The sequence below is a fragment of the Salmo salar genome, unplaced genomic scaffold (genome assembly GCF_905237065.1).
Source record: "Salmo salar unplaced genomic scaffold, Ssal_v3.1, whole genome shotgun sequence".
Classification (NCBI taxonomy): domain Eukaryota; kingdom Metazoa; phylum Chordata; class Actinopteri; order Salmoniformes; family Salmonidae; genus Salmo; species Salmo salar.
Window position 1 is genome coordinate 73186 of NW_025547808.1, and position 26407 is coordinate 99592.

Sequence of the window (26407 nt, forward strand, 5' to 3'; positions counted from 1 at the left end):
GTAGCCTAGTAGTAACAGAGTCAGTCACCCACTGTAGCCTAGCAGTAACAGAGTCAGTCACCCACTGTAGCCTAGAAGGCTGGCGACACAATTCATTTTGCTAATGTAGCCTAATATCTTCAACGTATCATGTATAATTAGTAATATCTTCACTTTTAATGTCAATATGTTCAGTTCCTGCAACAACATGGAGCACAGAACATGTGCAGATGCCGGGGCTACAGATGCCGGGGATGCCGGGTTTACAGAGTGGCCAGTGGGTTGACTGTGGCTTGCCTGTTATTCGCACCATGGTGAGTTGCATTGCCCCCGTCCCTCCCGTGTCACCGGTGCTGAAAGGATAGAAAGGGTTAAATTAAGAAGGGGGGGAAGCTTGACAGCAAACCAGAAGAGGGGCGTATAAAACACTTTCGCCTACAGGAAAGTGCTGGGAGAGAAAAACAGCGGTTATATAGTGTGGACAGACTGTTGTTTGGTTTACACTTTTTGGACACGGTGAGAGTTGAGGGACGCACTTGACGCTTGGATCGGAAAGCTACTGGTTTTATACTGCGGAGAAAAGCCAGCAGCATGTCTGGATTTGCGACTGGATGGATAACGGTTGTGCTTGTTAGGGAGAACTCCTCAAACTAGTCGTTTTTTTTCCCGGGGGGGGATCCACTTTTTGGGTGGTGTGATGGTGTACCAAAGGTGTACCACACTAACGCGTTAATCGCCTGTGCGAATTCAACATGACGTTTTTGGATAGATGATAGCCCAGATAATGGGCGGGAGGGAGAATGTGTCCAAAACATCAAAACCAAGGAGTCCTGCGTACCACAGATGAGAGAGAAGAGAGCGACACGGTTTGATTGTAAGGCGAGGAAAAGGTTTAATTCTGGTAAAAGGTGGAGAACGTGGCGCCGGAAACACCGGGCTGGAAGTCTCCTGATAGAAGACTCTACCTGGAGTGCAACACCCGATAGACTACATGTTTTTAACATAGTATACACGTTGGGCGCAACAACAACAAAAATACTTCCGTGGTTATTTCATTACTTTACCCATGTGTCGTTTTACACAGTCGCCCTGACAGCATTTGGAGAAATACATTTTGGAGATCCACGCCGACATAGAAGTAGCGTATCATCCAATACCAAAAGGAAACCCGAACCTCGCTGTATGAACCTTTTAACTTTGATCGTTTTTAGACATTGAATCCGAATCCACTTTTTGTTCCACTTGAAGACCGCTCTCCACCGACGCTGATCTGATGTAAATGAACCTAACATAACCACGTGGTCCCAAACTTGACATTTTGACCGATTTGTTTTCTTGATTCCTCTATTCTCCTTTCCCCCCCTTTTTTCCCTTTAAAATTGTAATTCGGAATCCAGAAGTGGCTCCGAAGTGGTGTTGCGGCTCCTCGCCCGCAGCGGATCCGGAGCTGGGAGCGCCTGCAACGGGAGGAGCTGGCGGAGGACCCCCTGCCACACCGCAGGGACCAAAGACCGGTCAGGTGAAAAGGATGGTTCGATTGGCGGCAGAACTCTTGTTGCTTTTAGGACTTCTACTTCTTACCTTACACATCACCGTGTTACGGAGCAGCCCGCTGCACCAAGGGAATTTTACTTTGAGCCAGGATCAGCAGGATACGGTGCTCGCAGAGGTGAGTGCTATTTATTAATTTGTTCCATTCTATCAGAACCTGTAGTATATATAGAGGGGGCTCTTTAGGCTATTGAGTTTGGGCTTAAAATGGGGAATAAACCTTTAACTTCTATTCAGCAGGAGTTGATAGACCCCAGCATCAGTTGACAGGGGCTCTTTGTCTACACTGTAAAGGGATAATGACTACACTGTAAAGGGATAATGACTACACTGTAAAGGGTTAATAACTACACTGTAAAGGGGTATTGACTACACTGTAAAGGGGTATTGACTACACTGTAAAGGATTAATGACTACACTGTAAAGGGTTAATAACTACACTGTAAAGGGGTATTGACTACACTGTAAAGGATTAATGACTACACTGTAAAGGGGTATTGACTACACTGTAAAGGGGTATTGACTACACTGTAAAGGATTAATGACTACACTGTAAAGGGGTATTGACTACACTGTAAAGGGATAATGACTACACTGTATAGGGTTAATAACTACACTGTAAAGGGGTATTGACTACACTGTAAAGGATTAATGACTACACTGTAAATGGGTATTGACTACACTGTAAAGGGGTATTGACTACACTGTGAAGGGGTATTGACTGCACTGTAAAGGGTTAATAACTACACTGTAAAGGGGTATTGACTACACTGTAAAGGGGAAATGACAACACTGTAAAGGGGTAATGACTACACTGTAAAGGGGTAATGACTACACTGTAAAGGGGTAATGACTACACTGTAAAGGGGTTAAGACTACACTGTAAAGGTGTTACCATGAATTTGACAGCAATTTACAGGAAAGTAACATTCTGTATTTAATATTACAGTACAACAACTGTAATATATATATACGGTATCAAAGCAAGTAATGTGTAATGACACACAGTAAAATACTGTAAAATTGACTGTATTATACTTTTAAAAAAAAGACAAGTAAATTCTACTGTAATCAGAATTAATGGATGTATGAAATTCATTGACGGGAGGGGTTTGTATTTCACAGTTTTTCCTATAATTACAAATGATTGGTGCTAGCTAGGTAAAGTGTTTACACATTACAGCGTATTAATGAACATTTGGTGTTTTATATCACTTGCACTTCTACAGGCCTTAACAAAGTCTTCCAAACTGGCAGCGACTACAGGGCAAAACAGACCAAAAGGACGTGGCAAAATGCTCAACCATTAAAAGTTGAAGACTAGCTACCACTCCAGTCTGTCCCCTGTACACTTTAAATTAATTGGGCACTTTAACAACATAGGTGTTACGGCCAGGCAGCACGGGCTGAAATGACATTTAGCCATTTATTTATCCTTTTTGAGATTTGTTGGTATTTTGTTCTATTAATGTTAGTATTTTCAAAAAGTAAACATATAAAATGTCAAAAACGTGATGAAAATGTATATTTTCTTTACGTTTATCATGCTACAATCATACAGATGCTCATGAATTTTAACCACACTTAAAATGAACATACATCAAACATTTGAAAGTTTCACATCGTTTAAAAGCCCATTTCACAAAGAATGTTTACAAACTCACTATATTTAGTAACTTTTTTGGAGAGATGGTGATTGGGTTTAAATAGGCGTCTGGTGTTTGGTAGTCTAAATTTAGTGTACAATTGGCCCAGCGTCCTCCGGGTTTGGCCGGGGTAAGCCGTCATTGTAAATAAGAATTTGTTCTTAACTGACATTTCTAGTTAAATAAAGATTAATTAAATAAATAAATCAAAATATTATAATTCAGTTAAAACTGTGAAAGAAAACCCTCAATGTAGCCTATAGATATAAATTGCACAAGAATGATACATTTCAGATTTTTTTTTTAAGGTATCGTTATCTCTTTATTCAACCCACTGTGGGTTATGAGTCAACTCGCGCATCACTATAAATATAATTTTTTAAACTGCATAGAACCATTTAAAGGGATACTTTGTGATTTTGGCAGTGCCTTCAGAAGGGATTCATACCCCTTGATTTATTACACAGTTTGTTGTGTTATACCCTGCGATCTAAATGGATTACATATGTTGGTTTTTTTGCACCCATTTACACACAATACCCCATTATTACAAAGTGGAAAACATGTTTTTAGATATTTTAGCAAATGTATTTAAAATGAAATACATAAATATCTCATTTACATAAGTATTCACACCCCTGAGTCAATACTTTATAGAAGCACCTATTGGCAGCGATTACAGCTGTGAGTCTGTCTGGGTAAATCTCTAAGGGCTTTCCACACCTGGATTGTGCAATATTTGCAGATTTATTATTTTCGAAATTCTTAAAGTCGAATTGGTTGTTGATCATTGCTAGACTGCCATTTTCAGCTCTTACCAAGTAGATTTAAGTCAAAACTGTAACTCTGCTACTCAGAAACATTCACTGTCTTCTTCTGTTGGAGCCCTTCAGTTGGAGCCCTTCAGTTAGAGCCCTTCAGTTAGAGCCCTTCAGTTGGAGCCCTTCTGTTGGAGCCCTTCTGTTGGAGCCCTTCAGTTGGAGCCCTTCAGTTGGAGCCCTTCAGTTAGAGCCCTTCAGTTGGAGCCCTTCAGTTGGAGCCCTTCAGTTGGAGCCCTTCAGTTGGAGCCCTTCAGTTGGAGCCCTTCAGTTGGAGCCCTTCAGTTGGAGCCCTTCAGTTGGAGCCCTTCAGTTGGAGACCTTCAGTTAGAGCCCTTCAGTTGGAGCCCTTCAGTTGGACCCCTTCAGTTGGAGCCTTTCAGTTAGAGCCCTTCAGTTGGAGACCTTCAGTTGGAGCCCTTCAGTTGGACCCCTTCAGTTGGAGCCTTTCAGTTAGAGCCCTTCAGTTGGAGCCCTTCAGTTGGAGCCCTTCAGGTAGAACCCCTCAGTTAGAGCCCTTCAGTTAGAGCCCTTCAGTTAGAGCACTTCAGTTGGAGCCCTTCAGTTAGAGCCCTTCAGTTGGAGCCCTTCTGTTGGAGCCCTTCAGTTGGAGCCCTTCAGTTAGAGCCCTTCAGTTGGAGCCCTTCAGTTAGAGCCCTTCAGTTAGAACCCCTCAATTAGAGCCCTTCAGTTAGAGCCCTTCAGTTGGAACCCCTCAGTTAGACCCCTTCATTTGGAGCCCTTCTGTTGGAGCCCTTCAGTTAGAGCGCTCTCTCTCCCACACTTGCACCACACTGTTTTTGCCTTAATTTTAATCCACTGTTGCACTGCAGTTTTACAGCCAAATGAAAACATATTTTTTTGTCTCCCCCTTTTTACTCATATTTTCTCCCCTCTGATAACTGAAAATGTGTCTGTTTGTTCAGGCAGACCCTTGCATCCACCTGTTACGTTGGTGTGGTTTTAACCAAGTCAGTATCGTTAATACCCTAGTATTTATTTATTTTGAACCTTTATTTAACTAGGCAAGTCAGTTAAGAACAAATTCTTATATACAATGACGACATAGTGGGTTAAGGTGCAGAACAACAGTTTTTAACCTTGTCAGCTCAGGGATTCGATCTAGCAACCTTTTGGTTACTAGTCCAACAGCTCTAACCACTAGGCTACCTGCTGCCAGTAGGACTCACTACCACCAGAATCACTTGAACTGATATCCCCCTGTTCTAGAATTAGAATGACATCCATTCTAACTCTAAAATCAGTCATTCTAATTCTGTGGTTTTAGCAGAACATCTAAAAGAGCCACAGTTTAGGACAGGACAGAGGGTTAGACGTCTGTAGCAGCCAGAAGGCTGGTTTAACTCTTCAGTACAGGACAGGACAGGACAGAGGGTTAGACGTCTGTAGCAGCCAGAAGGCTGGTTTAACTCTTCAGTACAGGACAGGACAGGACAGGACCGAGAGTTAGACGTCTGTAGCAGCCAGAAGGCTGGTTTAACTCTTCAGTACAGGACAGGACAGGACCGAGGGTTATACGTCTGTAGCAGCCAGAAGGCTGGTTTAACTCTTCAGTACAGGACAGGACAGGACCGAGGGTTAGACGTCTGTAGCAGCCAGAAGGCTGGTTTAACTCTTCAGTACAGGACAGGACAGGACAGAGGGTTAGACGTCTGTAGCAGCCAGTAGTGCACTATACATGGAATAGGATGCTATTTGGGACGCAGCCCTGAATCCAACCTCAGGGTTAAGAGGGGTCTAGAATCAACAGGGCGGTTCTGAGGGATGCTGTTACATTAAGCAGCCTTCCCCCCTCCTCCCTCCCTCAGCTCTGTTTGATGTATTTATAGCATGCCACTGAAATACCCTTGTCACTCACTGCCCTGCTTCACAACAAGCATGATACATGGGGATTCATGCCAGACATGGGTTCAATACTACTTGAAATCATTTCAAATACTTTAGATGTGCTTTATTGACCTGACCTGTTGCAATGGATTCAATAGTCCCCAAAACCCCCACCCACCTGGCACTTCAAAGGATTTCAAATAATGTTTGAATCCAGGACTGATTTATGCCTGGTGGTTGGTGGGTTAGGGGTGAGCTAAGAAATGTGTTCTTTCTAATGGGACACCTTTGGTGTGAAAGGAAGTGAGAAGTAAGTGGAAAGAATTAATGGCGTAAAATATGGAGATGAACAGAACGTCCCACATGGGACATCAGGGAATGCTGTCTTTGTTTTTACTGAGATGTGGCTTACAGACAATAAACTCGACCCTGCTATTCAACCAGATTGCTTCTCCATATTCCGAATAGATCGAACGGTGGCTTCTGGTAAGAGTCGGGGGGGGGGGGGGGGATTCACGTGCGGAGGGACTTCACGTGTGTTATTATCACAGCTGTGTACATACCGCCACAAGCAAACACCAAGGCAGCACTCAGCGAACTGTAAAAGCTCATTATCCAGCAAGAATCCTCTCACCCAGAGGCAGTCTTTATTGTCACGGGTGACTTTAACCAAAAACAATATTTCCCAAAATATCACCAACATGTATCCTCCCCCACAGGAGGATCCAGTGTGCTTTGCCATGTACACACAAACATCCATGATGCAAAGCCATACCCCACCCGCAATTCGGCCAATTAGATCACGTCTCTCTGTTCCTACACCCCGCCTACAAGCAGCAACTCTAGAGGGAGCCACCAACACAGAGAATAGTGAGGCGCTGAGGACAGAGGAGACAATACAGACTCAAACTTGAATTGATGTTCGACAACTCAGGCTTGCAGCACATGGCAAGGACTACAGACTATCACAGACTACAAACACAAATCCAGCTGTGCGTTGCTCACAGAAGCCTCCCTCCCAGATGAGCTTAACACATTCTATGCTCGCTTCAAGGCAGACAGTACCAAGTCATCCAGGAGGACTCTCATTGTTCCGCACGACCAGGTGCTTTCACTCTCCGACGCTGATACAATTTTCCTACTGCTGCAACAGATCCACGGAAGATGCCATTTCCATCACTATTCACACGGCCGTAACACATCAGGACAAGAGGAACACCTATGTGAGAATGCTGTTCATTGACTACAGTTCATTATTGAACACTAAGTTCCAAGCTTGACACCAAGTTCAGAGCCCGGGGTCTGGACACTACCCTCTGCAACTGGATTCTGGACGTCCTGACTGGCAGACTACAGGCTGTGAGGATTGGCAACACCTTCTCTACACTGACTCTTAACACAGGAGCCCCCCAGGGGTGTGTCCACAGTCCTCTGCTGTACTTCCTGTTCACCCACAACTGACTCTCAACTTCTTTGGGATAGGGGGCAGTATTTTCACGGCCGGATAAAAAACGTACCCGATTTAATCTGGTTACTACTCCTGCCCAGAAACTAGAATATGCATATAATTAGTAGATTTGGATAGAAAACACTCTAAAGTTTCTAAAACTGTTTGAATGTGTCTGTGAGTATAACAGAACTCATATGGCAGGCCAAAACCTGAGAAGATTCCATGCAGGAAGTGCCCTGTCTGACAATTTGTTGTCCTTCTGTTGCATCTCTATCGATATTACAGCATCTGTGCTGTGACACTTTCTAAGGCTTCCATTGGCTCTCTAAAGCCGCCAGAAAGTGGAATAGGGTGTCTGCTGTCTCTGGGCAAAGTATATGAGCAGAGTTTGTAAGTGGTCAGCCTGGGGACAGTGAGACTGGAGATGCACGGTCACGAGAACTCACCATGTTTTTCTTTCTCTCTTTGAATGAATACAACGTTGCCCGGTTGGAATATTATCGCTATTTTACGAGAAAATAGCATAAAAATTGATTTTAAACAGCGTTTGACATGCTTCTAAGTACGGTAATGGAATATTTTGAAATTTTTTGTCATGAAATGCACTCTTTGTCACGAAATGCACCTGAACGCACGAACAAAACGGAGGTATTTCGATATAACTATGGATTATTTGGAACCAAAACAACATTTGTTGTTGAAGTAGAAGTCCTGGGAGTGCATTCTGACGAAGAACAGCAAAGGTAATCCAATTTTTCTAATAGTAATTCTGAGTTTAGGTGACCCCAAAGTTGGCGGATGTCAAAATAGCTAGCCGTGATGGCCAAGCTATGTACTCAGAATATTGCAAAATGTGCTTTCGCCGAAAAGCTATTTTAAAATCGGACATAGCGATTGCATAAAGGAGTTCTGTATCTATAATTCTTAAAATAATTGTTATGTATTTTGTCAAAGTTTATCATGAGTAATTTAGTAAAATCACCGGAAGTTTTCGGTGGGTATGCTAGTTCTGAACATCACATGCTAATATAAAAAGCTGTTTTTTGACATAAATATGAACTTGATTGAACAAAACATGCATGTATTGTATAACATAATGTCCTAGGAGTGTCATCTGATGAAGATCATCAAAGGTTAGTGCTGCATTTAGCTGTGGTTTGGGTTTATGTGACATATATGCTTGCTTGGAAAATGGCTGTGTGATTATTTGTGTCTATGTACTCTCCTGACATAATCTAATGTTTTGCTTTCGCTGTAAAGCCTTTTTGAAATCGGATAATGTGGTTAGATTAACGAGAGTCTTATCTTTAAAATGGTGTAAAATAGTTGATTGTTTGAGAAAATTGAATTGTGGTATTTTAGTTGGTTTTGTATTTCGCGCCGTGCGATGCCATTGGCTGTTGGCTAGGGGTTCCGCAGGCGGAACGGGGTTCCGCTAGCGGAACGTCTGTCCTCAACAGGTTAACACAGGTGCCCCACAGGGGTGTGTCCTCAGTCCTCTGCTGTACTCCCTGTTCACCCACGACTGTGTGGCATTTCACGACACCAACTCCATCATCTAGTTTGCTGACGGCATCACATTTGTAGGCTTGATAACCAACAATGACAAGTCAGCCTATAGGGAGGAGGTAAGTGAGCTGGCATTGTGGTGCCAGGACACCAACCTCTCCCTTAATGGTGACAAAACAAAGGAGTTGATTGTTGGCTTCAGGAAGCAGAGGAGGGAACATGCCCCGGTCCACATCAACGGTACTGCAGTAGAGAGAGTCAGCAGTATTAAGTTCCTTGGCGTCCACATCACAGAGGACTTGACACGGACCAACACCACCACCACTCTGGTCAAGAGGGTGCAACGGCGCCTCTACTTCCTAAGGCGGTGAAGAAATTCTGCATGCCGCCCCGGGTCCTCTCCAAATATTGGACTATAATTGTGCCTTCCTGTATTATACTTATGCTAAAATGTTTATTCTATTCTAATGCCATTTACTTTATGTTCATATTCTTATCTTTTATTGTTTCTTATTGTCGTTGCATTGTCAAGAAGGAATCTGCAGGCAAGCATTTAGTTGGACGATGTGTACCGTACATATGACTAATACAACTTGAAACTTGGAGGAGCTTTGATGTACATGAATGTTCTGCTGCTCTTCATGTTTATAATAGATTAAAACAACAGTAAATATATCAACAACACAAATAGATTCAGGTATAGTAGTCTTCTCTTTGTGATTTGATTGGCTAGCTGCAGCATATTCTGCAGAGCCGCAGGAATAGGATATATCCCAGGAATTTACAGAGTGTGTGTCGCACTGCAGAATGTTGGAACAGACCTGGAATAGTTTATGGCTGTTCCAACACTATGCACAAGAGCAAGAGTGGAGAATGGAAGCCAAGGGAAGCCATTCCAAGAGAGAAGAGGGCCACTTGGGCCAGTTAAAGTACAAATATCACCCCTAAATATCACCCCCTATATCACCCCTAAATACCACCCCTAAATATCACCCCCAAATATCACCCCAAATATCACCCCTAAATAACACCCCAAATATCACCCCAAAATACCACCCCTAAATATCACCCCTAAATACCATCCCTAAATATCACCCCTAAATAACACCACAAATATCACCCCAAAATACCACCCCTAAATACCACCCCTAAATATTACCCCTAAATATCACCCCTAAATACCACCCAAATATCACCCCTAACCTGGCAGGAGAGGATATAATGTTATGTCTGGTGTATGTTAAAGGTCAGTTATGGATTGGAATAGGAAAACCCTGACATGGTCCCAGATCTATTTGTGGGTTAGGGGTTAGGGGTAAGGGTTAGGGGTAAGGGTTAGGGGTTAGGGTTAGGGTGTCTTGCCAGCTCCTGTGGTAATTTTCATACCAATTAAGATGGTCGTAGAAGTTGGGCCATGAACAGACCTGGGACACGGCTAGTGTCAAAATGGGTCAGCTGGTTTGGACTGGGACAGCTGGTTTGCACTGGTTGAACCCTCTGCCCTCTAGTGTGAGACTGGGTCAGCTGGTTTGGACTGGGACAGCTGGTTTGGACTGGTTGAACCCTCTGCCCTCTAGTGTGAGTCTGGGTCAGCTGGTTTGGACTGGTTGAACCCTCTGCCCTCTAGTGTGAGTCTGGGTCAGCTGGTTTGGACTGGTTGAACCCTCTGCCCTCTAGTGTGAGACTGGGTCAGCTGGTTTGGACTGGTTGAACCCCCAAATATCCACCCTAACCTGGCTAGAGATGACACCTAACACTGTGCAACATTGATGTATGAATTCTACTAAACATAAAGGGCTGGTTTCCCGGACTCAGATTAAACCTAGTCCTGAAATAAGAGGCACTTTTAATGTAGAATCTCCAATCAACATGCTTTTTAGTTTAGAAGTAGGCTTAATCTGAGTCGGAAAACTGGCCCACTATTTAAAATACATTGCACCAGTCCGCATAAAACTTTGCTGCATAGTGAACCTGAGTTCTGTTGTTAGAATAGAATGGGTTTTGTGTTCTGTGAAAGACTTGCTCTGCTCTGGCAGTGATGTCCAGATCTGGTTGACTGGTCTACCACTGAAGACGATGATGTCATCTCTCCCCCTGCCTTGTCACGGCCCAGGGGGTTGTTTTCATGGGAAGGTGTCATATTTAAAGAGCCCATTCACGGAGACACAAATGGACAGGATGGGGCTGTGTGCACCTGTAGAGAACGGCTGTAGAATGGAGAATAGATCTTTTAGACCCCAGCGCTGGCGCACAGGAAGTGTGGTGACAGGAGAACAATATCCTCACCAGTGACTCACAGGAAGATGAGCCTTCCACTGAGGAACAATAACACATTAACAGCTTATTTAGGCATATACAACCTATTCACCTTGTATGAGTTGACATTGGAATCGGGGTATGCATTTCTTCCCAGTTGATCTACACACCGTAATAGTCAAGTGATTTACAATCTGCAAATGCGATGTCCTCCTTCTCCTTGTATTAAAGATGCACTATGCAGAAAGTGCTCCTCCATTTCCTGGTTGATATAATTCGAATCTAATAGTTCGCCTAATTTCAGTTTGTGACAAAACAAGTAAGTATAGTGTAGAGAATCATTGTACCATCTAAACCGCTGTGAAATATACTTTCCATAACCAAAAATATTGTATTTTCAACTGTTTGAAGCTGGTGTACAAAACCAAAAGTACAAGATTCAAAAACAAAACTTATGAACGGGAAGCACAGAAATAGCACACATAGAACAGATCTACCGCCTCTCAGACTTGCTGTCAATGAGAATGACAGATCTATAACTCACATTTCTATGTGAATTTGGGGTTAGGTCATCCAAAAAGTTACTTATTGTAGCTTTAATTGATTAAAGACAAATATTTTAAAACAAAATATACAGTTTACCAAGTTTGAGAGATGAGACAGAAAGGAAACACGTAGGGGGCTAGCTGGTTGAGCAGCAGCATCTGGGCCCAGTGTACCCTGCTTTCATTTCCTGTCCCTTTCCCCGGGGGGGACTGCCCCCTGAGTGGTTACTCATTGAAAACATCCTCCTCCTCCTCTTCCTCCTCATCCCCTTTTCTCCTCCTTCTCCTCCTCTCCTCTTCCTCCTCATCCCCTTTTCTCGTCCTCGTCTTCTCCTCTTCTCTTTCCTCCTCATCTTCTCGTGTTCTCTGCCTCCTCTTTCTCCTCCTCGTCTCCTGGCAAAGTGAAAAAGGGAGGAAGCAGGAAAAGGGGGTAAAAATAGGACTGCTGTGTGTGTGGAGTTTCATTCATGGGTTTTCAGGGTGTGAGGATAGGGGAGGGTAACAGAATCCTGGGAGGCCCCAGATTACCTGAGAAATTGTTTTGATCTTCAAATGAAAACACTTCCTTGGTGGTGAGGAAAGGGGGAAGACCTAGCATGAAGAATGGGTCTAAAAGGCTCTAATACACTGGGATAACTGGATTGGCCCAAAGATAGGCTGCATGATCGTTCCCCATGAAGGCATTTGAAGGTATATATCTGTTGGAAACTTTTTCCTGTTTCTCCAGATATCTGTTGGAGACTGTTTCCTGTTTCTCCAGATATCGGTTGGATACTGTTTCCTGTTTCTCCAGATATCTGTTGGATACTTTTTCCTGTTTCTCCAGATATCTGTTGGAGACTTTCCTGTTTCTCCAGATATCTGTTGGAGACTTTTTCCTGTTTCTCCAGATATCTGTAGGATACTTTTTCCTGTTTCTCCAGATATCTGTAGAATGAAATGAGTGTCCCTGTCCAGAAGAGCCCTTCTTTACTCTCTCAGGAGTTCAATTACAAACAGGGACTTCTGAGGGCCAGGAAGAGAAGGTTATCACGTGGCCATCTGATCTTAGACCACCCTGAAACAACCACAGAGGTTCCTGTGATGTTCATATGGAGGGGTGGACAGTGGCTGGGGCCAGGGCTGTGTGTGTGTGTCCTGCAGTGCTGAAATGAGCCCTTACCATATCCTGTTTAGCTCCCAGCCAATCCTGGTATTAAAGGCTCTTTGTGGTGACAGATCTGCGTCGTTCTTCTCATATTCTAAATGTTTCAATTGCCGCACTTCCATCTTTTGCATTTTAATGACTTTGTTTGTACGATTTGGTGATCAAAATGATGACATTCTGTGTTTGATTGAGATAGAGGAGCTTTGGTTAGAGTTCATGTCCTTCCTTTGATTATAGGGAAGGTCCGTTTTTTTCCCCCACTTGTCTTGTCTGAAAGCCCTTTATTAAACTACAAGGAGAAATAGCACCCGTCTAATAATGTGTAGCACAACAAGTGATACACAGAGATCATCCTGCATGGGTAAGGTTGTCCAGTATGTCTAGTGAAAGTGTCACTGTGAGGACCAGAGTGTGATGCCCTTCTCTCGTTCTAGGCCTATGTCCAGGCTGCTGATGTACCCGCATGTAGTCTACATTTGTAATGCATCCAGAGTGCTGAGCAACTTCCTTTAGGGACCAGGATATAATGTTATCTCTGGTGTATGTTAAAGGACAGTTACGGTTTGGAATAGGAAAACCCTGACATGGTCCCAGATCTATTTGTGGGTTAGGGGTTAGGGTTAGGGGTTAGGGTTAAGGGTTAGGGGTTAGGGTTAGGGTTAAGGGTTTGGGGTTAGGGTTGGGGTTAAGGGTTTGGGGTTAGGGTTAGGGGTTAGGGTTTAGGGTGTCTTGCCAGCTCCTGTGGTCATTTTCATACCAATTAAGATGGTCGTAGAAGTTGAGCCATGAACAGACCTGGGACACGGCTAGTGTCAAACTGGGTCAGCTGGTTTGGACTGGTTGAACCCTCTGCCCTCTAGTGTGAGACTAGGTCAGCTGGTTTGGACTGGTTGAACCCTCTGCCCTCTAGTGTGAGACTGGGTCAGCTGGTTTGGACTGGTTGAACCCTCTGCCCTCTAGTGTGAGACTGGGTCAGCTGGTTTGGACTGGTTGAACCCTCTGCCCTCTAGTGTGACTGGGTCAGCTGGTTTGGACTGGTTGAACCCTCTGCCCTCTAGTGTGAGACTAGGTCAGCTGGTTTGGACTGGTTGAACCCTCTGCCCTCTAGTGTGAGACTGGGTCAGCTGGTTTGGACTGGTTGAACCCTCTGCCCTCTAGTGTGAGACTAGGTCAGCTGGTTTGGACTGGTTGAACCCTCTGCCCTCTAGTGTGAGACTGGGTCAGCTGGTTTGGACTGGTTGAACCCTCTGCCCTCTAGTGTGAGACTGGGTCAGCTGGTTTGGACTGGTTGAACCCTCTGCCCTCTTGTGTGAGACTGGGTCAGCTGGTTTGGACTGGTTGAACCCTCTGCCCTCTAGTGTGAGACTGGGTCAGCTGGTTTGGACTGGTTGAACCCTCTGCCCTCTAGTGTGAGACTGGGTCAGCTGGTTTGGACTGGTTGAACCCTCTGCCCTCTAGTGTGACTGGGTCAGCTGGTTTGGACTGGTTGAACCCTCTGCCCTCTAGTGTGAGACTAGGTCAGCTGGTTTGGACTGGTTGAACCCTCTGCCCTCTAGTGTGAGACTGGGTCAGCTGGTTTGGACTGGTTGAACCCTCTGCCCTCTAGTGTGAGACTAGGTCAGCTGGTTTGGACTGGTTGAACCCTCTGCCCTCTAGTGTGAGACTGGGTCAGCTGGTTTGGACTGGTTGAACCCTCTGCCCTCTAGTGTGAGACTGGGTCAGCTGGTTTGGACTGGTTGAACCCTCTGCCCTCTAGTGTGAGACTGGGTCAGCTGGTTTGGACTGGTTGAACCCTCTGCCCTCTAGTGTGAGACTGGGTCAGCTGGTTTGGACTGGTTGAACTCTCTGCCCTCTAGTGTGAGACTGGGTCAGCTGGTTTGGACTGGTTGAACCCTCTGCCCTCTTGTGTGAGACTGGGTCAGCTGGTTTGGACTGGTTGAACCCTCTGCCCTCTAGTGTGAGACTGGGTCAGCTGGTTTGGACTGGTTGAACCCTCTGCCCTCTAGTGTGAGACTGGGTCAGCTGGTTTGGACTGGTTGAACCCTCTGCCCTCTAGTGTGACTGGGTCAGCTGGTTTGGACTGGTTGAACCCTCTGCCCTCTAGTGTGAGACTGGGTCAGCTGGTTTGGACTGGTTGAACCCTCTGCCCTCTAGTGTGAGACTGGGTCAGCTGGTTTGGACTGGTTGAACCCTCTGCCCTCTTGTGTGAGACTGGGTCAGCTGGTTTGGACTGGTTGAACCCTCTGCCCTCTAGTGTGAGACTGGGTCAGCTGGTTTGGACTGGTTGAACCCTCTGCCCTCTAGTGTGAGACTGGGTCAGCTGGTTTGGACTGGTTGAACCCTGTGCCCTCTGTCATGTCCATGTGAACCATGTATCCCTGTCATCCTGAAATATCAATCTAATACTAAGTGTTTCTTTATGGGGCTCAGGTCAGCTAGGTCTCTGTGGGGGGGCAGCTGTACAGGAAGAGACTGACCCCCCCCATCCCCAAACTGGCACAGAAATAACAGGATACCTGAGCCATAAGAAATGTTTCTCTCTCTTTTGGTTTAAGGAAGATCAAATTGACTTCGTACGTTGTCTTTCACCCCGACACAGTGGTTACCCTTACCTCCCTAATCTTACTACATTTGCACACACTGTATACAGATTTTTCAATTGGGTTATTGACTGTACGTTTGTTTATGTGTAACTCTGTGTTATTGTTTGTATCGCACTGCTTTGCTTTATCTTGGCCAGGTCGCAGTTGTAAATGAGAACTTGTTCTCAACTGGCTTACCTGCTTAAATAAAGGTGAACAACAAAAAAATCGTTCACTAACCCTTGATTTGTCTGACTTCAGATAATTCACGTAGTTGAATGAACTGAACTTTGTCCAGATGACTTGCAATTGACTGTGTGTTCTTTCTTCGTAGCATGGTAAGCATTTTCAGATAGTACAGTTGAAGTCGGAAGTTTACATACACTTAGGGGGGAGTCATTAAAACTTGTTTTTCAACCACTCCACAAATTTCTTGTTAACAAACTATAGTTTTGGCAATTCGGTTAGGATATCTACTTTGTTCATGACAGAAGTAATTTTTCCAACAACTGTTTACAGACAGATTATTTCACTTATAATTCACTGTATCACAATTCCAGTGGGTCAGAAGTGTACATACACTAAGTTGACTGTGCCTTTAAACAGCTTGGAAAATTCCAGAAAATGATGTCATGGCTTTAGAAGCTTCTGATAGGCTAATTGACATCATTTGAGTCAATTGGAGGTGTACCTGTGGATGTATTTCAAGGCCTACCTTCAAATTCAGTGCCAAATTTGCTTGACATCATGGGAAAATCAAAAGAAATCAGCAAAGACCTCAGAAAAAAAATTGTAGACCTCCACAAGCCTGGTTCATCCTTGTGAGCAATTACCAAATGCCTGAAGGTACCACGTTCATCTGTACAAACAATAGTACGCAAGTATTAACACCATCGGACCACGCAGTCGTCATAACGCTCAGGAAGGAGACGCGTTCTGTCTCCTAGAGATGAACGTACTTTGGTGCGAAAAGTGCAAATCAATCCCAGAACAACAGCAAAGGACCTTGTGAAGATGCTGGAGGAAACAGGTACAAAAGTATCTATATCCACAGTAAAACAAGTCCTATATCGACATAACCTGAAAGGCCGCTCGGCAAGGAAGAAGCCACCGCTCCAAAACTGCCATAAAAAAAGCCAGACTACGGTTTGCAACTGCACATGGGGACAAAGATCATACTTTTTGGAGAAATGTCCTCTGGTCTGATGAAACAAAAATAGAACTGTTTGGCCATAATGACCATCGTTATGTTTGGAGGAAAAAGGGGGAGGCTTGCAAGCCGAAGAACACCATCCCAACCTTGAAGCACGGGGGTGGCAGCATCATGTTGTGGGGGTGCTTTGCTGCAGGAGGGACTGGTGCACTTCACAAAATAGATGGCATCATGAGGAAAGAAAATGATGTTGATATATTGAAGCAACATCTCAAGACATCAGTCAGGACGTTAAAGCTTCGTCGCAAATGGGTCTTCCAAATAGACAATGACCCCAAGCATACTTCCAAAGTTGTGGCAAAATGGCTTAAGGACAACAAAGTCAAGGTATTGGAGTGGCCCTCACAAAAACCTGACCTCAATCCTGTAGAAAATGTGTGGGCAGAACTGAAAAAGCACGTGTGAGCAAGGAGGCCTACAAACCTGACTTAGTTACACCAGCTCTGTCAGGAGGAATGGGCCAAAATTCACCCAACTTATTGTGGGAAGCTTGTGGAAGGCTATCCGAAACATTTGACCCAAGTTAAACAATTTAAAGGCAATGCTCCTAAATACTAATTGAGTGTATGTAAACTTCTGACCCACTGGGAATGTGATGAAAGAAATAAAAACTCAAATAATTTATTCTCTACTATTATTCAGACATTTCACATTCCTAAAATAAAGTGGTGATCCTAACTTACCTAAGACAGGGAATTTTGTCAGGAATTGTGAGGAATTCAGGAATTGTGAAAAACTGAATTTAAATATATTTGGCTAAGGTGTATGTAAACTTCCGACTTCAACTGTATATAGTAGATTGGACCATTCTTTACATGAAGGAAATATACATCCTTATGATCAAGTAATCTAAAGGAATGTCTCTCTCCCTCTCTCTCTCTCTCGCTCCCCCCCCTCTCTCTCTCTCGCTCCCTCTCTCTCGCTCCCTCACTCTCTCTCTCTCGCTCCCCCCCTCGCTCTCTCTCGCTCCCCCTCTCTCTCTCTCTCTCGCTCCCCCCTCTCCCTCTCTCGCTCCCTCTCTCTCTCGCTCCCCCTCTCTCTCTCGCTCCCGCTCTCTCTCTCCCTCTTGCTCCTTCTCTCTTTCTCGCTTGCTCCCCCCTCGCTCTCTCTCCCTCTCTCGCTCCCCCTCTCTCTCTCTCTCTCTCCCTCTTTCTCTCTCCCTCCCTCTTTCTCTCTCCCTCTTTCTCTCTCCCTCTTGCTCCCTCTCTCTCTCTTGCTCCCTCTCTCTCTCTTGCTCCCTCTCTCTCTCTTGCTCCCTCTCTCTCTCTCTCTCTCTCTCTCTCTCTCTCTGCTCCCTCTCTCTCTCTCTCTCTCTCTCTCTCGCTCCCTCTCTCTCTCTCTCTCTGTCTTGCTCCCCCCTCTCTCTCTCTCCCTCTTGCTCCCCTCTCTCTCTCTCTCCCTCTTGCTCTCTCTCTCTTGCTCCCCCTCTCTCCCTCTCTCTCTCTCTCTCTCACTCCCTCTCTCTCTCGCTCCCGCTCTCTCTCTCTCTCTCTCCCCCTCTCTCTTCGCCCCCCCTTTCTCTCTCTCTTCCTCCCCGTCTTCTAGAATAATGTCAGAGAAGAGAGCAGTTCATCAGCACACCAGGGTCCAGGGGAGCGGAGAGGACCAGAGCACCGGTCAGCCCAGCGGCCCGCTGCCCTCCCTTGGGCCCAGAGTCAGGCTACCGGAGGCAGCCTGCAGAGAGACGGGCCTGGGGCCTTCCTCCTAGACCTCCACAACTTCCCTGATCTCTCCAAGGCTGATATAAACAGACAGAACCCCAACATACAGGTAACACTAAGACACAGACAGATGAATAAAGGGGAGAGGGTGTGTGTGTGTTGGTTCTTCTATCCGTGTGGGACCTAAAATCCCCAAAAGTCCCCACAAGGGTATTGAAACAAGGACAATTCTCCCTCGTGGGGACATTTCCTCCATCCCCATGAGGACAAAGGCTATTTTAAGCTTATGTGTTAGGTTTAGGGTTACAATTAGGGTTACCGATCAAGGTTAGTGTTATGGTAAGGGTTAGGTTTAGGGATTAGGGAAAATAGGATTTTGAATGGAAATACATTTTAGGTCCCCACGAGAACATGTGTGTGTGTGTGTGTGTGACCACATGGCTGCCCAAGCACACCGAGCAGGAAGAGCAAACAGGAAGAGGCAGAATACCCTGGTGCACATCACTACCCCCTTTCTCTGTATCTCTCTCTCTCTCTCTCTGTATCTCTCTCTCTCTGTATCTCTCTCTCTCTCTCTCTCTGTATCTCTCTCTGTATCTCTCTCTCTCTCTCTCTGTATCTCTCTCTCTCTCTGTATCTCTCTCTCTCTCTGTATCTCTCGTTCTCTCTCTCTCCCACTCTCTCTCTCTATACCTTTCTTCTCTCCCCCATCCATTGTCCTCCCTTCCTCTTCTTAAAGGGTAGGTAGCATATACGTAACCACTTGTAACATATGGATTTGCATTTGTATAAAAAACAATCTGTATATATTTCTTCCATAAAACCGATCAGAATGCTGGAAGTGTGATGTAATATGGAGAATCCAGCAAGCCTATTGGTGTATCCTTCAACTGTACACCTTCACATGGATAGTGCTGAGCAAGTAGTGCTTTTTGAAGTCGGTTCTGTTTCGATTAGATTGTTAAAAAGTCATCACGGTTTTCAATTTCTTTTTTTTTTTTTTAAACAACATTTTTTTTAGACATTAAATTGCACTATGCACTATGTGGGTTGAATGCTGTAACAACATCGAATAAAACAATGAATAAAAGTCCCCATGATGGTAGTGACTGTCCATTACTGCTGATCACTTATTAACCATCATTTATTCACATTACTTTATTAAAATATTTCAGTTGTGGTGTTTATTACATTTGTTTTAGGTCTTTTTGATGTCTTTATTATTTCATTCCAAGTCATCTCATCTCTATAGAGCTGCTGTCGGACAAACCCTCCCCCCCCCAAAAAAAAAAAAAATGGAATTCAAATCATTGAACCAACGTCTGTCATTTAGTTGTTTAAAAAACAAAAAATGACAGATATTTCTGTTACTTGCTCAGCACTACAAATGAAACTAAATCGTTTGCACTCATGAACACTGGTTTCAATAAACATTTCAGCCAACTCACAAGCAAATACTTTATGAATGTATTGTTACAAATCAGCTTGTAAGGTTGCTAGCCAACTAGCCTGCTAACGTTAGTCCAGCTAAAGTTGGTTATTTTAGCCCGCTAGCTAGCTAGTCATCTTACTAGCCTAGTTAGTAACCCTTTATCTATGCTTTATCTTGACCAGGTCGCAGTTGTAAATGAGAACTTGTTCTCAACTAGCCTACCTGGTTAAATAAAGGTTAAATAAAATTAAAAATTAAAAACAAATTAGCCAACCACCACGGTATCATGACACAAGGCGAGACCCAAATGCAGACACAGGAGGCAGATGGTTGGAGTTTAAAGATGTTTAATAAATCCAAAGGGAATAGGCAAGAGAATGGTCTTGGACAGGCAAAAGGTCACAACCAGATCAGAGTCCAGGAGGTAAAGAGTGGCAGGCAGGCTCGTCGTCAAGACAGGCAGGCGGGTACAGAGTCCAGAAACAGGCAAGGGTCAAAATTGGGAGGACTAGGAAAAATGAGAAATAGCAAAGGCAGGAGAACAAGAAAAAAACGCTTTTAGGCTAGGACATACTAGACAAACTGGCACAGAGAGACAGGAAACACAGGGATATATACACTGGCCCAGAGAGACAGGAAACACAGGGATAAATACACTGGTACAGAGAGACAGGAAACACAGGGATAAATACACTGGCCCAGAGAGACAGGAAACACAGGGATAAATACACTGGCCCAGAGAGACAGGAAACACAGGGATATATACACTGGCCCATAGAGACAGGAAACACAGGGATAAATACACTGGTACAGAGAGACAGGAAACACAGGGATAAATACACTGGTACAGAGAGACAGGAAACACAGGGATAAATACACTGGTACAGAGAGACAGGAAACACAGGGATAAATACACTGGCACAGAGAGACAGGAAACACAGGGATAAATACACCGAGAGACAGGAAACACAGGGATAAATACACTGGTACAGAGAGACAGGAAACACCTGGAGGGGGTGGAGACAATAACGAGGACAGGTGGAACAGATCAGGGCATGACACACGGTCGACATGGCTAAGTAGTACGCCAGAGAACAACACCAACTAGTCTAACACAGCAGATGTAAAGCCAGCTGATATAAAGTAGAGAGAGCGGTTGACGGCTAAGTTAGCTACCAAAGAAGAGCCAAGGAGAGAGGCCTTCAGAGGGAGAGACCATTTCACCGGCCGTGGGAGAGTCAGCTAATCCAATAGCGATACAGTGTGATAAAGAGTCAACAATAAGACAGAGGGGGTTCAGGGTATAGGAGGAGACGAGGAGAAGAGTCAACAATAAGACAGAGGGGGTTCAGGGTATAGGAGGAGACGAGGAGAAGAGTCAACAATAAGACAGAGGAAGTTCAGGGTATAGGAGAAGAGTCAACAATAAGACAGAGGGAGTTCAGGGTATAGGAGGAGACGAGGAGAAGAGTCAACAATAAGACAGAGTGGGTTCAGGGTATAGGAAGAGACGAAGAGAAGAGTCAACAATAAGACGGAGGGGGTTCAGGGTATAGGAGGAGACGAAGAGAAGAGTCAACAATAAGACGGAGGGGGTTCAGGGTATAGGAGGAGACGAAGAGAAGAGTCAACAATAAGACAGAGGGAGTACAGGGTATAGGTATCCCAAGATGCAGGAAGAGAGGGAGCAGGTCTGGGGAGAGGGAGCGATTGAACCAATGAGTGAGGGGTCTGTGAGAGGAGAGGGGGAGAGGAGGAGGAGAGTATGGGGGGACCTCTTTGATCCTAAGATTCATGTTCTGGAGAAGGTTGAGCAGATCCTTCATGTCCTGGAGAAGTCTGAGCAGATCCTTCATGTTCTGGAGAAGGTTGAGCAGATCCTTCATGTTCTGGAGAAGTCTGAGCAGATCCTTCATGTTCTGGAGAAGTCTGAGCAGATCCTTCATGTTCTGGAGAAGGTTGAGCAGATCCTTCATGTCCTGGAGAAGGTTAAGCAGACCCTTCATGTTCTGGAGAAGGCTGAGCAGATCCTTCATGTTCTGGAGAAGGCTGAGCAGACCCTTTGAACTCACTGTTTAGGTGGAGAGGATTGAGGTGGGTGAGGGGGTAGTTGGGGCATTGTATTTGGGTGGAGGTTCGCCCCTCTCTTCTGGGAGGCACAGGAGTTAGGAAGGACAGAAGGGAAGGAAGTCAGGACCACATCAAATTTGACTGCTGCTACCCAGATGGACTCAGTGGGACTGCTCAGGGGTGATCGTCAGATCAGAGCAACTGGTACTTTGTGTCAGAAATATCTAGAATGTAGTATTAGAAGGAAACAATGCAGACATTCGTGAAGTACAACTCAAATACATAACGGACAGTTGTTTCTCCAGACAGACTCTGACCTTTGACCCTGCTCCTCTCTCTCTCTCCTCTAGGTGACCATAGAGGTGGTGGACGGTCTAGAGGCAGCAGAGCCCGAGAAAGGCCTGAAGAAAGAGAACAAACCAGGATGGGCTGCTCCCAACTGGAGGAACTGGTGGCAGACCTCCTCCACCTCCTCCTCGGTCTCGACCCCCCGCAGGCCCGAGGAGCCGGCTAGGGAGCAGCAGCCGCCCTACAGGGGAGAAGGAGAAGGACGAGGGGGAGGTAAAGGAGGAGTTGGTAACACAGAGGATAGTAACTTCCTAAAGCCACTTGGGGACTGGGAGAGGAGAGGAGGCACAGGAGGAGGCGGAGCAGGCACCAGCAAGGCTCAGACTGAATATGGTGAGTAGACAATATAGAGTTCTGGTTCTGATGGTACCTAGCAAAATAGACAGTCTGGAGGTCTGGTTCTGATGGTACCTAGCTAAATAGTCTGGAGGCCTGGTTCTGATGGGACCTAGCTAAATAGACAGTCTGGAGGTCTGGTTCTGATGGTACCTAGCTAAATAGTCTGGAGGCCTGGTTCTGATGGGACCTAGCTAAATAGACAGCATAGAGTCCTGGTTCTGATGGGACCTAGCTACAGTGTAGTTAGCAGATAGCTGACACCATAATAACTACAGTGTAGTTAGCAGATAGCTGACACCATAATAACTACAGTGTAGTTAGCTGGCACCATAATGACTACAGTGTAGTTAGCAGATAGCTGACACCATAATAACTACAGTGTAGTTAGCAGCTAGCTGACACCATAATAACTACAGTGTAGTTAGCAGAGAGCTGACACCATAATAACTACAGTATAGTTAGCGGATAGCTGACTCCATAATAACTACAGTATAGTTAGCGGATAGCTGACACCATAATAACTACAGTATAGTTAGCGGATAGCTGACACCATAATAACTACAGTATAGTTAGCGGATAGCTGACACCATAATAACTACAGTATAGTTAGCGGATAGCTGACTCCATAATAACTACAGTATAGTTAGCGGATAGCTGACTCCATAATAACTACAGTATAGTTAGCGGATAGCTGACACCATAATAACTACAGTGTAGTTATCAGAGAGCTGACACCATAATAACTACAGTGTAGTTAGCGGATAGCTGACACCATAATAACTACAGTATAGTTAGCAGCTAGCTGACACCATAATAACTATAGTGCACTGGTTCCAGTCCTCTCTGGCCAGACTGGGCTGTGATTGAAGCTTTTAACATTCTTTAGTTCCATGAGTTGGATTTGTCCGTGGAGCTGAGCTGAGCGTGTATCTGTGTGTGTGTGTTTATGTGTGTGTGTGTGTGTGTGTGTGTGTGTGTGCGTGCGTGCGTGTGTGCGTGCGTACGTACGCACAGTTTAGACGCCCGTGGAACATCAACGTCCCCTGACGGGAACCCGGTCAACACCAGGACCGTGTCCCAGATGACACCATGGTTCCCTAGTGTTTAGAACAGACCACTTCTGTTAGCGCTGCCACACAAACACTCATAACATTCTCACGACAAGCTCCACAACTGGTCCGCTTAGGTAGATAAATCTGCTGTAGAAGAATTCACCCTCCTCGTGAAGCCGTACGTCCTCGCCGTGTCTCAGCCTGTCCACTGACTCCAACATAACAACAGTTACACAGGAATGTGGGTGTTATGGAGAGACAAGAAATATCATTTATCCATCTGTTACATTCCTGTTCAAACTGAAATCCAATGTTTAATCACAGAGGATGGACAACTATCTAGTCGACTACTATTGGACTGACCTGTGGTAGACTAGTGTCCTGTCCAGGGGGTGTCCTGTACATCAAGCTGTCTTACTACAGATACAGGAGATAGACTTGTGTCCTGTCCAGGGGGTGTCCTGTACATCAAGCTGTCTCACTACAGAAACAGGAGATAGACTAGTGTCCTGTCCAGGGGGTGTCCTGTACATCAAGCTGTCTCACTACTGAAACAGGAGATGGACTAGTGTCCTGTCCAGGGGGTGTCCTGTACATCAAGCTGTCTTACTACAGATACAGGAGATAGACTTGTGTCCTGTCCAGGGGGTGTCCTGTACATCAAGCTGTCTCACTACAGAAACAGGAGATAGTCTGTGATCTCACAGCTGCCCTTACAACAACAAAAAACATGTGAAATAACTGTTTTCACATGTTGAGCTTAAATTTCACATGTAATGTATTTACATTTGGAGTTCACATGTTAACAGCATCTTTTCACATGTGTGGAAAATAACATATTTTCACCTCACATGTGAATTGCAGTTTGAAATGTGCGGTTTCACATTAAAAACTTTCACATGAGAATCGATTATGCAGTTTCACGTGAAAACATTCACATGTGAAAATCACATTTGCAGGTTCACATGTAAGAAAACTCTACATGTGAAAAACATTGAGCCCGGGCAGAGGGAATGTTTCCATGTATTGTTATTAAACTAATCCCTTTAATGTGGTCCCGTGTGACTCAGTTGGTAGAGCATGGTGTTTGCAACGCCAGGGTTGTGGGTTCGATTCCCACGGGGGACCAGTACGGGAAGAAAAAATGAAATTTATGCATTCACCACTGTAAGTCGCTCTGGATAAGAGCGTCTGCTAAATGACTAAAATGTAATGATAATTGGAAGTAACGAGGATTTCTTTCCATTTCAGCCCCCACTTCCAGAAAAACACTAGACTGAAGCAGCCCAGACTCATTTGAATGTATCTTATGCTAAAATGAAACTATTTGATTCGATTTTTTACACCTCATTTGAAATTATTACATTGTGTTAACCTCCCTGGTTAGGAGTAGAGCTTTCCAGGAAAATATTCGTTTTTTTTTGCCAAATGCTTCCTGGTGTGTTTTTTAGTAAACACTGAAAACACTCACTCACTCTGCCCTGTGTGTGTGAGTGAGTGTGTATGCTTGTCTGAGAGTCAAAGTCAAAGGGAACTGTTATCCCCCCTCCAAGACCCCCACCATGACCTGACCCCACACCCCATCCATGACCCCCGCCCCCCCCAACATGGCCCCCACCATGACCCCCCACACCCTATCCATGACCCCATGACCCCCGCCCCTCCAACATGACCCCCACCCCCCCAACATGACCCCCCACACCCCATCCATGACCCCCCACACCCCATCCATGACCCCCCACACCCCATCCATGGCCCCCACCCTCCATGACCCCCACCCTCCATGACCCCCACCCTCTACAACAGTGTTTCCGAAATATAGTGTTATAATACGACCACACTGAGATAGTATTTTTTCCCCGTCAAAGGTTAAACTCAAGCCAAGTATTTTCGGGACCAGTTGCGTGTATAAAAATATATATAAATATATATATCTGTCTGCCAATTTGGACAATCGTCTCTGTTGTCCATTATACATCGAACAAATGACTCCTATTGAAAAGCATTGGTTGAACAGTGAATTTTCAGACACAAAATCTCAATTTTTCCTTATGCTGACAGTCTCTCTCTTTAAACATAAACCTACTTGTACATATTACCTCAATCAATCACCCCAACTACCTCGTACCCCAGTACACTGACTCATTACTACCTCGTACCCCAGTACACTTACTCACTACTACCTCGTACCCCAGTCCACTGACTCACTACTACCTCGTACCCCAGTCCACTGACTCACTACTACCTCGTACCCCAGTCCACTGACTCACTACTACCTCGTACCCCAGTACACTGACTCATTACTACCTCGTACCCCAGTACACTGACTCGTTACTACCTCGTACCCCAGTACACTGACTCATGTATACCTCGTACCCCAGTACACTGACTCACACCTACCTCGTACCCCCAGTACACACAATCAATACTACCTCGTACACCAATACACTGACTCATTACTACCTCGTACTCCAGTACACTGACTCATTACTACCTCGTACCCCAGTACACTGACTCACTACTACCTCGTACCCCAGTACACTGACTCATACCTACCTCGTACCCCAGTACACTCAATCATTACTACCTCGTTCCCCAGTACACTGACTCATTACTACCTCGTACCCCAGTACACTGACTCCCACCTACCTCGTACCCCAGTACACTGACTCATGTATACCTCGTACCCCAGTACACTGACTCACACCTACCTCGTACCCCAGTACACTAACTCATACCCCAGTACACTGACTCATGTCTACCTCATACCCCAGTACACTGACTCAATACTACCTCGTACCCCAGTACACTAACTCATACCCCAGTACACTGACTCATTATTACCTCGTTCCCCAGTACACTGACTCATTACTACCTCGTACCCCAGTACACTGACTCATTACTACCTCGTACCCCAGTACACTGACTCACTACTTACTCGTACCCCAGTACACTGCCTCA

General features: G+C 45.1%; 1 protein-coding gene across 1 annotated transcript in view; it reads left to right on the forward strand.

Annotated features, from left to right (window-relative positions):
* The first annotated feature begins 407 nt into the window (after window positions 1–407).
* The window catches only part of LOC106578750 (isthmin-1), a 33125-nt gene continuing 7125 nt past the window's right edge, over window positions 408–26407 (forward strand). Inside the window, exons 1-3 of the mRNA XM_014157886.2 lie at window positions 408–1648; window positions 18090–18314; window positions 22058–22388. Of these exons, the coding sequence (XP_014013361.1) occupies window positions 1508–1648; window positions 18090–18314; window positions 22058–22388 (697 nt within the window). The 5' untranslated portion in view covers window positions 408–1507. The remainder of the gene's footprint in view (window positions 1649–18089; window positions 18315–22057; window positions 22389–26407) is intronic.